Below are 16,730 nucleotides of genomic sequence, written 5' to 3' on the forward strand. Positions count from 1 at the left end.
GAGGGATTGTCATATGAAGAAAGGTTAAACAGGCTGGGACTCTATTCATTGGAATTTAGAAGAATGAGAGGTGATCACATTGAAAAGTAAGGCACGATCTTACCTTCTGTTCACGCCACGCTCTCTTTGCAGCAAGGTCGGGGAATTTGGCGGCCAGCCAAATCTCCGGGATGGGAAAATCCTGCTGACATGAACGGTGATAAGGTTCCGGCCTTAGGATTTTTAAGGGGCTTGGCAGGGTAAATGCTGACAGGATGTTTCCCCTCATGGAAGAGTCTAGGACGAGAGGGCGCAGTCTCAGAATAACAGGGCATCAATTTAAGATTGACGTGAGGAGGAATTTCTCCTTCAGAGGATTGTGAGTCTTTGGAACCCCTTGCCACAGAGAGCTGTGGGGACAGAGTCCTTGCCTATATTTAAGGCTGAGATAGGTAGATTTTTGATCAGTAAGCGAATCAAGGGTTACGGGGAAGGGGCAGGAAAGTGGACCTGAGGAATGTCGGATCAGCTATGATCTTATTGAATGGAGGAGCGCGTTCGAGGGGCTGAATGGCAGAGCAGGCTCGAGGGGCTGAATGGCCTACCCCTGTTCCTATTTCTCATGGTCTTAAATGCAGGCCTTGCCACTGGTCCTCACAACCCATGAAGAAATAAATAACAGTCTGTGGTTGTATTATGCAGCAGATTTAATTCCTCCTTTAAATACTCCTTGCTCTGACTAAATTGAGGTCGGGATAAAATGATGCTGGGAGCGTGCATTTTGTGAAATGTTGTCAGGGCTATCAAAAGCTCTTGCTTCAACAATTAGAGAGAGACGAGGTGAAAGCAAGCATCAAGAAGATAAATGTTCTGGAGATAACAATTCAGACATGAGCTGTGGCTTTGCGGTGGTCTATCTATTCCCCATCTCTTCTCATCTGGCCTTTATAACGTAATTACTATCACTCAGACATTCGCATCCACATTAAAAATTATCCAATTAAATATCTTTTTTATGATCAATTTTCCATTTCCATTTCAATTACAGAAGCCTCCATTATCTTGTCTTTCTTGTTTACAATACACGGCACTTATCACAGCTCTTAAAAAAACAGCCTTATTCTTATCAGTGCTTTGAGTGTAAGGAAAAGGACAACATTTCCATGATAAATAGAGGATGAATAACTCATCTGCATTTGTGCAAGAGAATCTTGCTACTGTACTTAGAAAAGGGTGTTATAAACTCTTTGTTCAAAGGCTTAATGGTCATGAAAATCTTGGTAAGAAGTCTCACAACACCAGGTTAAAGTCCAACAAGTTTATTTGGTAGCAAAACCAAGGCTTTGCTACCAAATAAACCTGTTGGACTTTAACCTGGTGTTGTGAGACTTCTTACTGTGCCCACCCCAGTCCAACGCCAGCATCTCCACATCATGAAAATCTTCACAGGCCTTCGCTGTTCTTGGAAGCCTTAACTCTAATTATTTTGTACCATCAAGGAATAGAATCATAAAATGATTTTGGGATTGTGTTGGATATACAACAGGCATCACCGCATCCGGGGAAATTAAATTCCATCATAGAATCATACGTAGGTTATAGCACAAAAGGAGACCATTCAGCCTATCATGTCCATGCTGGCCCCCTGAAGAGGCAATGCACTTAGTGTCACGTCCCTGCCTTTCCCCCATAGCACTGCACATTTTTCCTTTTCGATAATGACCCAATTCCCTTTTGAAAGCTTCAGTTGATACTGCCTCCACTATGCTTTCAGGTAACACATTACAGATCCAAACCACTCCCTGCACGATGAGGTTTCTCCTCATGTCATTATTGCTTCTTTTGCCAATTACTTTAAATGGTGCCCTGTGGTTCTCGATCCTTCCACCAACGGGAACAGTTTCTCCCTATGTACTCTGTCTACACCCCTCATGTTTTTGAACCCCTCTATCAAATCTCCTCTCAACCTTCTCCTCTCCAAGAAGAACAATCCCAACTTCTCCAACCTTTCTACATAACTATAATCCCTCATCATTGGAACCATTCTCATGAATCTATTCTGTACCTTCTCTAATGCCTTTACATGCTTCCTAAAGTGGAGTGCCAGAACTAGACAAAATACTCTAGTTGATGCCAAACAAATTTTTTTTAATATATAGTTTTGACATAACTTCCTTGCTTCTGTAGTCTACGCCCATATTGATAAAGCCCAGGATGTTATAGACATCGCTCTCAACCTTTCCGGCCAATGAGTTATGCTCATATACACTCAGGTCACTATGCTCCTTCACCCACTTAAGAACCTGGCCCTTCCTGCTGGCAGGATCTTCTGGGCCTGCTGAAGGTGCCCCCCCCCCTCCCTCCCCACACCACAGCAGGACGGGCAAGCTGCGCAGAACACCATCAACATTGGCAGGACCGGAAGATCCCACCGGTGGCCAACGGTAAGCCGCCTCCACCGCCAAAAATGCCAACCTTTATTTTATTTTGTCGCCCTTTCCATTCTTCCTACCAAAATGAATCACTTCACACTTCCCTACGGTTATCCGTCCATTCCACTGACCTGAAGTTCTACACTATCCTTCTTACAGTTCACAATGCTTCTGAGTTTCGGTTAATCTGCAAATTTTGAAATTGTGTTCCACATACCAAGGTGTGGGTCAGTGATATATAAAAGGGAGAGCAGGCATCTGAACAGCGACCCCTGGAGAATTCTACTATAAACCTTCCTCCAGTCCAAAGGAAAACAACCATTCATCACGGCTCTTTGTTTCCTGTCACTCAGATAATTTAAATGCATGTTGTTGCTGTCCCTTTCATTTTATGAGCTCTAACTTTGCTCACAAGCCTGTTGTGTGGCATTGCATCAAATACCTTTTGGAAGTCCATGTACACCACATCCACAGCGTTAACCTCATCAACCCTCTCTGTTACCTCATCACAGGTTAGTTAAATATAATTTGCCCTCAACAAATCCATGCTGACTCTTCTTAATTAATCAACATTTGCCCAAGTGACAATTAATTTTGTCCAAACCCTATGTCCCCACATTGAGCTTAAATTGGCCTGTAATTGTTGGGCTTATCTTTATGTCCTTTTTTGAACAAGGGTGTCACATTTCAAGCAATTCTCCAGCCTTCTGGCACTGTCCCTGAATCATAGGAAGATTGGAAAATTATGGCCAGTGCCTCTGCAATTTCCACTCTCAGCCCCTCCATTATCCTTGAATACATCTTATCTGGTTCTGGTGCTTTATCAACTTTAAGACAGACAGCCTATCCAATAAAGTTTTTTAAAGTTTATTTATTAAACACAAGTAAGGCTTACATTAACACTGCACTGAAGTTACTGTGAAATTCCCCTAGTCGCCACACTCCGGCGCCTGTTCGGGTCATTACATCGAACCAGCACGTTTTTTCGGACTGTGGGAGGAAACTGGAGCACCCGGAGGAAACCCACAGGAAGAACGTGCAAACTCCACACAGACAGTGACCCAAACCGGGAATCGAACCCTGTGAGGCAGCAGTGCTAACCACTGTGCCACCGTGCTACCCTATACACCCACCTTATCAACTTTAAACCCTCCAAGTGGCTGAACGACCTTCTTTTTCACCATGGCCTGGGCAGCATCTTCTTCCTTTGAAAAGACGGATGCAAAGTATTCATTTAATAACTCAGCTTCTATATTCCACCTGCTTCTCAGTTGTGTCATCCTCCTGACATTGGTCACTGAAGCACACTTTCTGCTTCGTCTTCCTCTCTACTTCTTTCAGCATTCTAGGAGCTCTGGATTTATTCTCCCTGTAAGGTGGCACGGTGGCACAGTGGTTAGCACTGCTGCCTCACAGCGCCCAGGGACCCGGGTTCAATTCCCGGTTTGGGTCACTGTCTGTGTGGAGTTTGCACCTTCTCCCCGTGTCTGCGTGGGTTTCAACCGGATGCTCTGGTTTCCTCCCACAATCTGAATGACGTGCTGGTTAGGGTGCTTTGACCCGAACAGGCGCCGGAGTGTGGCGACTCGGGGAATTTCACAGTAATTTCACAGGAGTGATCTTATAGAGGCCTATAAAATAATGAGGGGCATAGATCAGCTAGATGGTCAACATCTTTTCCCAAAGGTAGGGGAGTCTAAAACTAGGGGACATAGGTTTAAGGTGAGAGGGGATAAATACGAAAGGGTCCAGAGGGGCAATTTTTTCACACAGAGGGTGGTGAGTGTCTGGAACAAGCTGCCAGAAGTAGTAGTAGAGACGGGTACAATGTTGTCTTTTAAAAAGCGTTTAGACAGTTACATGGGTAAAATGGGCACAGAGAGATATGGGCCAAATGTGGGCAATTGGGATTAGCTTAGGGGTTTAAAAAAAAAGGACGGCATGGACAAGTTGGGCCGGAGGGCCTATTTCCATGCTGTAAACCTCTACGACTCTATAACTTCATTGCAGTGTTAATGTAAGCCTACTTGTGACTAATAAATAAACTTTATTTTCCCTTTAGTGGGACTGCACCCTGACTGTACTTATCTCCTCTTTTCAAGCAGCCCATCGTTCAGTTATTGTTTTGCCTGCTAATCGTAGAATCATAGAACCCCAGCAGTGCAGAAGGAGGCCATTCGGCCCATCGAGCCTGCATCGACAACATTCTGACCCAGACCCTATTCCCGTAACCTCATGTATTTACCCTACTAATCCCCCTGACACCAAGGGGCAATTTAGAATCCACCTAACCTGCACATCATTGGACTGTGGGAGGAAACCGGAGCACCCGGAGGAAACCCACGCAGACACGGGGAGAATGTGCAAACTCCACACAGACAGTCACCCACGTCCAGAATGAGCCCGGGTCCTGGCGCTGTGAGGCAGCAGTGCTAACCACTGTGCCACCATGCTGCATCTTTGGTTCCAATTTATATGTGTCACATCCATTCTTACCTCATTAAAGTTGGTTTTTCCCCAATTTGCTTTTCTTTTTATTTAATTAAATAAAACTGGAATAAAAAGGTTATATCAGTAATGGTGACAATGAAACTACTGGGTTCTCATGAAAAGCCATCTGGTTCACTAATGTCCTTCAGGGAAGGAAATCTGCCGTCCTTACCTGGTCTGACCTACAGGTGACTTCAAAGCTAGAGCAACATGATTGACTCTTCACTGCCTTTTGAAATGGCCTAGCAAATCACTCAGCCACATCAAGAACCGGCGCCATGGTGGCACTGTGGTTAGTGCTGCTGCCTCACAGCGCCAGGGACCCAGATTCAATTCCAATCTTGGGTGACTGTATGTGTGCAGCTTGCCCATGTCTGCGTGGGTTTCCTCCAGTTGCTTCGGTTTCCGTCCACAGTCCAAGGGTGTGCAGGCTACGTGGATCAGCCATGCTACATTGCTCCTTAGTGTCCCAAGATGTGTGGGTTAGGGGGAATTAGTGGGGTAAATACGTGGGGTTCCGGGAATATAACCTAGGTAGGATGTTCTGTCAAAGAGTCGGGGTAAACTCAATGGGCCGAATGGCCTCCTTCTGCATTGTAGGAATTCTATGGAAGAATCGCCTTCTCAAGGGCAATTAAAGATGGACAATAAATGTCAAGTTTGCAAATGATGCCCCCATCCTGTGAATTAAAAGAAATATACAGAGAGTGCCAACCTCTGTCAATGGGGAGGGAAGGGGATGGGGATGGGGTTAGTTCATGGTAGTGAAAGCAGCGTTCCTGCTTCTTTTCACTCCATGTGTGAAAGATTTGAATTTAAGCCTCTTCAATCTGCCATCAGCTGCCACCTCACCACCCGCACCCCCCATATCTCTCTTCATTTTGCAGTTACTGATATCAATCTCAAGCTCTGGAGAAGCTTCGAGGAGACGGAGAATAATACCAGGGCATTTTTGGGTGACGGCGAATGGGAACTAATTTCCGTTCCTTCCAGATATGCAAAGATGTACGATGAGGACGGGGAATACGCACAAATTCAGTTCAACGTAAGTAGTTGCGAGAGTTCCTGTTCAAGCCGTGTGTATAAAGATCGGCAAGGTGTCTTTGTTAAAATTAATAATTTCAGTATGAATAATTTCAAAACCACCTAGTCATATAGGGGCTCGAGAATTCCCAGGCCTGGTGCTGGTATAACCATGATGTGGAGATGCCGGCGTTGGACTGGGGTAAACACAGTAAGAAGTTTAACAACACCAGGTTAAAGTCCAACAGGTTTATTTGGTAGCAAAAGCCACTAGCTTTCGGAGCGCTGCTCCTTCATCAGGTGAGTGGGAATTCTGTTCACAAACAGGGCATATAAAGACACAAACTCAATTTACAGAATAATGGTTGGAATGCGAATACTTACAGCTAATCAAGTCTTTAAGATACAAACAATGTGAGTGGAGAGAGCATTAAGACAGGTTAAAGAGATGTGTATTGTCTCCAGACAGGACAGCCAGTGAAACTCTGCAGGTCCAGGCAAGCTGTGGGGATTACAGATAGTGTGACATGAACCCAATGTCGCGGTTGAGGCCGTCCTCGTGTGTGCGGAACTTGGCTATCAGTTTCTGCTCAGCAACTCTGCGCCGTCGTGTGTCGTGAAGGCCGCCTTGGAGAACGCTTACCCGAATATCAGAGGCCGAATGCCTGTGACCGCTGAAGTGCTCCCCAACAGGAAGAGAACAGTCTTGCCTGGTGATTGTCGAGCGGTGTTCATTCATCCGTTGTCGCAGCATCTGCATTGGTTTCCCCAATGAAGACCAACATCTCGCCAAGGCCATCCCCACACCCCCACTACTTGCCTTCAAAACAACCGCACAACCTCAAACAGAGCATTGTCCGCAGCAAACTACCCAGCCTTCAGGAGAACAGTGACCACGACACCACACAACCCTGCCACAGCAACCTCTGCAAGACGTGCCGAATCATCGACACAGATGCCATCATCTCACGTGAGAACACCATCCACCAGGTACACGGTACATACTCTTGCAACTCGGCCAACGTTGTCTACCTGATACGCTGCAGGAAAGGATGTCCCGAGGCATGGTACATTGGGGAAACCGTGCAGACACTGCAATAACAGATGAATGAACACCGCTCGACAATCACCAGGCAAGACTGTTCTCTTTCTGTTGGGGAGCACTTCAGCGGTCACGGACATTCAGCCTCTGATATTCGGGTAAGCGTTCTCCAAGGCAGCCTTCACGACACACGACAGCACAGAGTCGCTGAGCAGAAACTGATAGCCAAGTTCTGCACACATGAGGACGGCCTCAACCGGGATAGTGTCACACTATCTGTAATCCCCACAGCTGGCCTGGACCTGCAGAGTCTCACTGGCTGTCCTGTCTGGAGACAGTACACATCTCTTTCACCTGTCTTAATGCTCTCTCCACTCACATTGTTTGTACCTTAAAGATTTGATTAGTTGTAAGTATTCACATTCCAACCATTATTCTGTAAATTGAGTTTGTGTCTTTATATGCCCTGTTTGTGAACAGAATTCCCACTCACCTGAAGAAGGGGCTTAAGGCTCCGAAAGCTAGTGGCTTTTGCTACCAAATAAACCTGTTGGACTTTAACCTGGTGTTGTTAAACTTCTTGCTGGTATAACCTTGCAGTTACACTCAGAGTTTAAGATAGACGCAGTTTCTCCAGGACTGCATCTCACTCCCACCTTGAAAATTGCATTTTGAGGGCTGAGGGTTGGGGAGGGTCATGGACAATCTTCCAACCAACCACGACACCCCCTCCCCACACACACACACATTGGCCTCTTTATTGGGGAATGTCTTTGGCTAGGGGAGTTGTTTTTCCAAAGCGGCCTCAGGGAATCCCCTTCCTTTAACTTCCTTGAACTCTCAACCATGGCTTGAGTCTCATTTCATAAGACCATAAGACATAGGAGCAAAATTAGGCCACTCGGCCCATCGAATCTGCTCCGCCATTCAATCATGGCTGATTTTTTTCTCATCCCCATTCTCCTGCCTTTTCCCCATAACCCCTCTTAGAATCTTAGAAATCTTAGAAACCCTACAGCACAGAAAGAGGCCATTCGGCCCATCGAGTCTGCACCGACCACAATCCCACCCAGGCCCTACCCCTATATCCCTACATATTTACCCACTAATCCCTCTAACCTACGCATCCCAGGACACTAAGGGCAATTTTAGCATGGCCAATGCACCCTAACCCGCACATCTTTGGACTGTGGGAGGAAACTGGAGCACCCGGAGGAAACCCACTCAGACATGGGAAGAATGTGCAAACTCCACACAGACAGTGACCCAAGCCGGGAATCGAACCCAGGTCCCTGGTGCTGTGAGGCAGCAGTGCTAACCACTGTGCCACCGTGCTACCCTACCAGTCAGACAATTGATGCTGGAGGGGTGATCCAAGGTGGCTCCAGATTGAGGGTGGGGTGATGGGTCTAGATTGAAAGAATAAATGATTCTTCAATCCATTGGGCATTGGGAGTACCCCTGACTAAATTGCAACAGGAGATTGGGTCAGGTCAAGGAGGTCATTGCTGAGGCATCCTGGGACATGTCTGGAACTGGCTCTGGCAAATCTCTCATCATCTCTCCCCTTCTTAAAAAGGGCAGCAGAAATAATGAATACTCGTAAGTTCATAAGATATAGGAGCAGAATTAGGCCATTCGGCCCATCGAGTCCGCTCCGCCATTCGATCATGGCTGATATGCTCCTCATCCCCATTTTCCTGCCTTCTCCCCATTACCTTTTAACCCATTACCAGTTAAAAATCTGTCTAACTCCTCCTTAAATTTACTCACTGTCCCAGCATCCACCGCGCTGTGGGGCAGCGAATTCCACAGATTCACAACCCTTTGGGAGAAGTAGTTTCTCCTCAACTCTATCTTAAATTTGCTACCCCTTATCCTAAGACTATGACCTCTCGTCCTAAGAATGCCCCACAAGAGGAAGCATCCGCTCCACGTCTACTTCATCCAAACCTTTTATCATCTTGTATACCTCAATTTGATCCCCCCCCATTCTTCTGAATTCTAAATACTCGACGAAGCTTTGCATTGCAGGTTGTGATAAGACGGAGGCCTCTGCTGTACGTGGTCCGTCTGCTGCTGCCCAGCCTATTTCTGATGCTTGTAGATGTGACCAGCTACTTTCTGCCCCCGAATAGCAGTGGGCGAATAACGTTGAAATCCAGCATCCTGCTTGGGTACACGGTGTTTCGGATGAACCTTAGTGACGACATTCCCGCCACTGCGATGAAGACGCCTCTCATTGGTAACATTCTCTTTTCTTTTCAACACCTTCATTAAAATAAACAGCCAGACAGAAACAAGCAGCTTATACCTGCACTCAAATATCTCAAACTGCCAGAGTTTGGGCCCTTGAAGTGCATTATTCTTTGACCCTTCACCTCCCAGACTTAGGGTCCTATTTTACCATTTTGACTCTAAGTGCTGGGCGGACTTGAAACTGGAAATGTTTCAGATCTGACTTTTAGACTTGTCCTCATGCACTCTGACCAGGCACTCTGCCTGAAAAAATATCAGCGAGTCCAAATCGCGCTGCACAAGCCTGTGGGCGGGGCTTATCGCACCCGAAATCCTGCAGCACCGATCGGCGCCTCCAACTGCACACGCGCAGAAAAAAATGATAGAATGCGGCTCCCCTGCCGCATCGCTCCCAGGCCGGATAATGCCTCCCCTTGGCCCCCGCAGACATTGCCCCACCTCCACAACATTACTGACCCTCTTTTCCCGCCATCACCCAGACCAATCATGGCCGCCTCCTCCCCCATCCTCCCCACTGATCACAGGAAGAGTGTCAGCGGACCCCCCTTCCCCCACACCACTGATCACAGGGAGAGTGTCAGCGGACCCCCCTTCCCCCACACCACTGATCACAGGGAGAGTGGCAGTGGACCCCCCTTCCCCCACACCACTGATCACAGGGAGAGTGGCAGTGGACCCCCCTTCCCCCACACCACTGATCACAGGGAGAGTGGCAGTGGACCCCCCTTCCCCCACACCACTGATCACAGGGAGAGTGTCAGCGGACACCCCCTTCTCCCCCACTGATCTCAGGCAGAGTGGCAGCGATTCTCCCTTCTCCCACACCACTGATCACAAGGAGAGTGGCAGCGGAACCCCCGTTCTCCCCCACTGATCTCAGGCAGAGTGGCAGCGGACCCCCCTTCCCTCTCATTGATCTCAGGCAGAGTGGCAGCGGACCCCCTTTCCCTGCACTGATCTCAGGCAGAATGGCAGTGGACCCCCCCAATTTAAATGCATGCAAATGTATTTAAATGGCTGTCGCGCCTATTTCGGGCACGGTCCCTATCACGGCCATTTTTGGGCCTTGGTAAAGGGGGAACCGGCGCGGTGGTGGGCGCGGATCGCACTACTCACCTCACGCCCGACTTTACCAAGTTTTCGTGTCCGAAAACAGGCGCAACGTGATGGTAAAATCAGCCCCTTAGGTTCAAATTCAGCCCAGATGTTGAGATGAAATGGAAACAGAAAATGCTGGATGGGGAAAAGGCAATAATCCGCTGTCAGGAAACGCATCAGTCAGTAAAATCTTTTAAGGAAGTTGTGTAACTCCTATTTAACAATTTTGTTTTGTTAACTGATGTCAGCCCAGTTTCCTAGGCCTCAGGAAATCTGTCAGGTTAAAGGAGGCCGGAAAAGCTAGATCCTTAGGACAGTTACTTTTACAGCACTGCTTGTGGTCCAAGAGCAACAGGAATGCTCCCTCTACACCATTCCCCACATCCCACTGAACAACCTTACCTGTAAACTGCCTGTCTGCTTATCCCTCTGCCCCGATCCCACTCTAATTGTCTGACCACCCCTTGCAAACTCTCCCTCTCCCCTAGACTTCTTGCTCAAGATCTCTCCTTCCTGACCCCCTCCGCTATTGATTCTGTCAAACAGGGGGACTGTCAGCAGGGAAAACTGGGGAAAGAATTTAAAAATTAAAACCTGCAGTCGTGTATCCGACAGAAAACAAGGAGTAAAGTGCCAGGATATAAGTGTAAGCCTTTCTGTACTGACTGAAACTAAACACCTACCTTTGATCTGCCCTTCCTCAGGAGTGTTCTTCGCTGTCTGTATGGCCCTGCTTGTGATCAGTTTAGCGGAATCAATTCTAATTGCAAAACTCCTGACCGTGAATAAGGAATCCAAGCCCAAGACTGTTTTCACCAAGTGCTGCCCCTCCAAGGTTCCCACGTCGAATCAGAGGACCACCGACAGTCTCTGTTCCTCACTGAGAACTTGGGAAGGAATCTGTGAAGCCAGTGGTGAGAACTCATTTACTGCTGCAAATATTCTTCCTTCATTTCACTCCCAGTCCCCACATTTGCTTCCAACAGTTAATCCTTTTGTTTTTGTCCCTTTTCACCTTTCTCTGGGTTCCACGGATGCAGCTTCTCCCAATAAGCATCCTCACGCCGTTATTCTCATTGTGAAGGACCAACTTTTCAATCTGGAAGAGCAATCACAGTCAGACTCCATCCAGTCCCCACCTACTGCTCATAGAGTCATAGAGTCATGGAGGTTTACAGCATGGAGACAGGCCCTTCGGCCCAACTTGTCCATGCCGCCCTTTTTTTTAAAACCCCTAAGCTAGTCCCAATTGCCCACATTTGACCCATGTCCCTCTATACCCATCTTACCCATGTAACTGTCTAAACGCTTTTTCAAAGACAAAATTGTACCCACCTCTACTACTACCTCTGGCAGCTTGTTCCCGACACTCTTCACCTTCTGTGTGAAAAAATTGCCCCTCTGAGCCCTTTTGTATCTCTCCCCTCTCACCTTAAACCTATGCCCTCTAGTTTTAGACTCCCCTATCTTTGGGAAAAGACATTGACTATCTAGCTGTTCTATGCCCCTCATTATTTTATAGACCTCTATAAGATCACCCCTAAGCCTCCTATGCTCCAGAGAAAAAAGTCCCAGTTTATCCAGCCTCTCCTTATAACTCAAACCATCAAGTCCTAGTAGCATCCTAGTAAATCTTTTCTGCGCTCTTTCTAGTTTAATAATATCCCGTTTCTATAATAGGGTGACCAGAACTGTACACAGTATTCCAAATGTGGCCTTACCAATTTCTTGTACAACTTCAACAAGACATCCCAACTCCTGTATTCATGTAATGGGTCCTTTCTATCACTGATCCCTGGAAAGGAATCAGGAGCTGGAAACCTGGCCCATCTTTAATCTCCCTAATCCTGGCTGTGTGGAGATAGGGAGGGAAAGATAGGTGGAAAGAGAGCTTGGACCAACTGTAGAACTCCCACTATTGCTCCTTTTGAGAATTGCCAACTCATCAGAGACAAGGGGTGCCCTCTCAATATTCATAACACAATGAGAAAATCTCAGAAAAAACTATGCACTGCAGAGCAGGAGAAAGAATTAAAGCAAGCATCAGGTCTTGTCACGTCAAGACTACTTCCCAGAGGCAGGGTCATAGAATCATAGAAAGGTTACAGCACAGAATCATAGAAAAGAATCCCATAGAATCCCTACAGTGCAGAAGGAGGCCATTCGGCCCATTGAGTCTGCATCGACCACAATCCCACCCAGGCCCTAATCCCGTAACCCCTCATATTTATCCTGCTAATCCCCATGACACTCAGGTCAATTTAGCATGGCCAATCAACTTAACCCGCACATTTTTGGAGTGTGGGAGGAAACCGGAGCACCCGGAGGAAACCCATGCAGACACAGGGAGAATGTGCAAACTCACACAGACAGTGACCCGAGGCCAGAGTTGAACCCGGATCCCTGGCGCTCTGAGGTAGCAGTGCTAACCACCGTGCCACTGTGCCACCATTCGGAGGAAGGAAACCATTTGGCCCATCTTGTCCATGCCAGCCCGAGGACACCCTTTCCAATCCCATCTGTCTGCACCCGGCCCATAGCCCTGTAGCTCACAGCACTTATGGTGCCGATCCAGATAATTTTAAAAAGAGTTTACGGTCTCTCCCTCCATCACCAACTCAGGCAGTGAATTCCAGACCAGCTACACCCTATGTAAAAACGTTCTTCCTCAAGCCCCCGCTACACCTTCTTACACTTATCTTGAATCTATGTCGTATGTTCTCGGATTCTCCGCAAAGGGAAACAATTTTATCCCATCCACTCTATATCTTCCCCTCATAATTTTATACACCTCTATCAAGTCACCTTTCTTTGTTCCAAGGAAAATAACCCCAACCTATCCAATCTCTCCTCATAGCTACACTTTTCTGGCCCTGGCAAAATTCTTGTTAGGTATTAGCTGTTAATACTTAATGCCCGGGCATTGTAGGCCACTGCAACCGGAAGCTGTGGAAACACTTGAATAGTTCATAGAACATGATGGCCTCTGCTCAGCTTGGATCTTGGGAATATCATGCTAAGAAAAAGCAAGTTTGTCTTTCCTGCCTTCACACTTGCACTGTGGACAATTGGATTAAATAACAGGAGGGATTCACGGGCTGATTAGCAATCTGATAGATTGATAAATGTGAAACAAAAATCTGGAATTAAAAGTCCAATGAGAACCATAAAACTGTTGTTGATTGTTGGAAAAATCCATCTGGTTCACTAGTGAACCAAAAATCTTAAAAATCTTTGCTTTGAAATTTATAGTTGACCCTCAGCCTCAACAGTTTCAAGGGGAGGCGATGGCCTAGTGGTATTATCGCTAGACTATTAATCCAGCTAATGTTCTGGGGGACCCGGGTTCGATTCCCGCCACGGCAGATGGTGGAATTTGAATTCAATAAAAAAAATCTGGAATTAAGAATCTACTGATGACCATGAAACCATTGTCGATTGTCAGAAAAATCCATCTGGTTCACTAGTGCCCTTTAGGGAAGGAAATCTGCCGTCCTTACCCCGTCTGGCCTACATGTGATTCCAGAACCACAGCAATGTGGCTGACTCGAACTGCCATCTGAACTGGCCTTGCAAGTCACTCAGTTCAAGGGCAACTAGGGATGGGCAATAAATCATGGCCAGCTAGCGATGCCCATGTCTCACAAATGCCCAGGGCAGTTGAGAGTCAACCACATGGCTGTGGCTCTGGAATCACATGTAGGCCAGACCGGGTAAGGACGGCAGATTTCCTTCCCTAAAGGGCACTCGTGAACCAAATGGGTTTTTCCGACAATCAACAATGGTTTCATGGTCATCAGTAGACTCTTAATTCCAGATTTTTTTTATTGAATTCAAATTCCACCATCTGCCGTGGCGGGAATCGAACCCTGGTCCCCAAGAACATTAGCTGGATTAATAGTCTAGCAATAATACCACTAGGCCATCGCCTCCCCTTGAAGCTGTTGAGGCTGAGGGTCAACTATAAATTTCAAAGCAAAGATTATTCAGATTTTTGGTCGGCAGATGTAAGGGTTGCGGAACCTGGGCAGGTAAATGGTGTAAGTGCTATACCAGGAACTAATCGGATGGTAGAAGAGGCTGAAGGGGATCAATGGCCTTCCCCTGTTTCTACAACTCTCAACACTTACTTGTGTTTCCTCTTACAGTTTCTGACAGTGATACAGAAACTCCTGTACAACAACGGGAGGAGGTCCTTGAGGAACTGCCCATTAAAGAGGTGCTGAAGGAGATTTCTTCAATCAAGCTCTGCTTGAACCAACTGGATGATGACACCAATCCCAAAAATGATTGGTTGGCATTTTGTTTCAGATTTGATGTGTTTCTTTTCCGTTTGTATTTGGTGACACTTGGAGTTTACACTGTTACGATGACCACTCTCTGGCTAATATGGAGTAGCCCATAGTCCTCAAATATCACAGCCCAGAGACTGCAGACGGAAACAGTCTGCACCAAATATTGCCCCACCCAGATATTTCTTGTCCCTTTGCTAAGTGTTGGGCGACCTGGGGTTTTGGGAGGAAACCAACCTTCAGGATTTTCAAATTTTTAGTGCTGACTGGAAAACATGCCAGTCCGAATCTTACCACTGTTAATGCCGGCAGGATTTTCCCAAACCACCACATTGAACCGAGATTTGGCTGGCCGCCAAATTCTCCAAACTCACTGCAGCGGGAACGTGGCATGAACGATAAGGTCACACCCGTCAGGTCTGAACGGTTCAATTGTGTCGTGAAAAGTTGGTTCATCACTTCACTTGATTGGGGATCAACCAGTAAGGGAATGATGGGCTGAGTGGACTGCATCCCTGCTGTACCGACTCGCCTGACGAAGGAGCAGCGCTCCAAAAGCTCGTGATTCCAAATAAACCTGTTGGACTTTAACCTGGTGCTGTGAGACTTCTTAGTGTGTCCACCCCAGTCCAACGCCGGCATCTCCACATCATGGCGCATCGTTCTTCGTCACTGCATCATTATCTGCAAGGGGTACTTAATCCACCCCTTGCTGATTCTCCGACTTATACAGCTTCCTGTTAAACAAAACTTTCTGCCAAAATTTGCACAATCTAAAGTCAGCGGCAAAGGCAAACGTTTTCAGCAAGGAGCAGGTACCATAGAATCCCTATAGTGAGAAGGAGGCCATTCACCCATCCCATCTGCACCAACTTTCTGAAAAAGCATCCCACCCAGACCCACACTGCCCGCACCACCCCCCCCCCCCACCTCCCCCACTGCCACCCTATCCCTGTAACCCCCCGTGTTTACTGTGGCTAATCCCCCTAACCTACACACTAAGGGGAAATTTAGCATGGCCAATCCACCTGCTTGGTTCATTCTGCAGTCTCTGATCTCAGCACTTAACCACAAAAAAAATCAATAAAAGGTCTTCAAATACCTTAAAATCTGAAGGCTGAACAGATTACTTATCAGGACGCATGTTAAGAAGAAAGATAATATTATGCGTATATAACCATACAGCATGAGGTGTGTGGAATAAAGGGTCGTTTCAAAGTGATTCACAATTCTGATTAAAATTATTTCAAGGTCATTTGTAATTTTTTTCTGATTGGAAATACCTGATTCCAGAATGAAGCAAATATGAAACTGTCGCAAATAATCTGCAGATCCAAAAACATGTTACAGGAGAGGATAATTCAACGTATTAATCTGAGATCCTTTCTGCCAGGTTTCTACAGAATGATCTCAATGCAGAAGGTTTTATCTTAATCTCACACACCAGGTGTACACCAATCGACTGCCCTATTTTACACCCCCGCCTGTTTTAATTTCCACTTACGTTAGTCAAAAGGGAGGTTGGTTGTGGGGTTAATCAGGAAGGATAGACCCCACTGACAGACCCCTACTGATAGACCCCCACTGATAGACCCCCATTATAGACTTCACTGATAGACCCCCACTGATAGACCCTCACTGATAGACTGATATACCTCCCTGATACACCCCACTGATAGACCCCACTGATAGACCCGACTGATAGGCCCCATTGATAGACCCCCCTGAAAGACCCCCACTGATATACCCCCACTGATAAACCCTGCTGATAGACCCCACTGATAGACTCCACTGATAGACCCCACTGATACCCCACTAATAGACCCCCACTGATAGACCCCCACTAATAGACTCCACTGATAGACCCCCACTGATAGACCCCACTGATACTCCACTGAGAGACCCCACTGATAGACCCCACTGACAGACCCTCCCTGATGCTCCCCATCCTGTATGTTCTTATCTTCTTGTATTAAGTGAATGCCCAGTTGCATTTACACTTCCTGCCATTTAGTGTAATTGTGTAAATTATGTCTACGAAGAAATAAACTTATTATTCTGAATTAAATGCAATCTTCCGTCTGATTTTTCATGTTGAGAGACACAATTATAGGG

General features: G+C 46.7%; 1 protein-coding gene across 1 annotated transcript in view; it reads left to right on the top strand.

Annotated features, from left to right (window-relative positions):
* Positions 1–16,049, top strand: part of htr3b (5-hydroxytryptamine (serotonin) receptor 3B) — a 39,431-nt gene extending 23,382 nt beyond the window's left edge. The window contains exons 6-11 of the mRNA XM_078199155.1: positions 5,789–5,946; positions 9,001–9,211; positions 11,028–11,237; positions 14,472–14,616; positions 15,349–15,430; positions 15,909–16,049. Coding sequence (XP_078055281.1) covers positions 5,789–5,946; positions 9,001–9,211; positions 11,028–11,237; positions 14,472–14,616; positions 15,349–15,430; positions 15,909–16,049 — 947 coding nt within the window. The remainder of the gene's footprint in view (positions 1–5,788; positions 5,947–9,000; positions 9,212–11,027; positions 11,238–14,471; positions 14,617–15,348; positions 15,431–15,908) is intronic.
* The last annotated feature ends 681 nt before the right edge of the window (positions 16,050–16,730 follow it).

The sequence above is a fragment of the Mustelus asterias genome, chromosome 27 (genome assembly GCF_964213995.1).
Source record: "Mustelus asterias chromosome 27, sMusAst1.hap1.1, whole genome shotgun sequence".
Taxonomy (NCBI): Eukaryota; Metazoa; Chordata; class Chondrichthyes; order Carcharhiniformes; family Triakidae; genus Mustelus; species Mustelus asterias.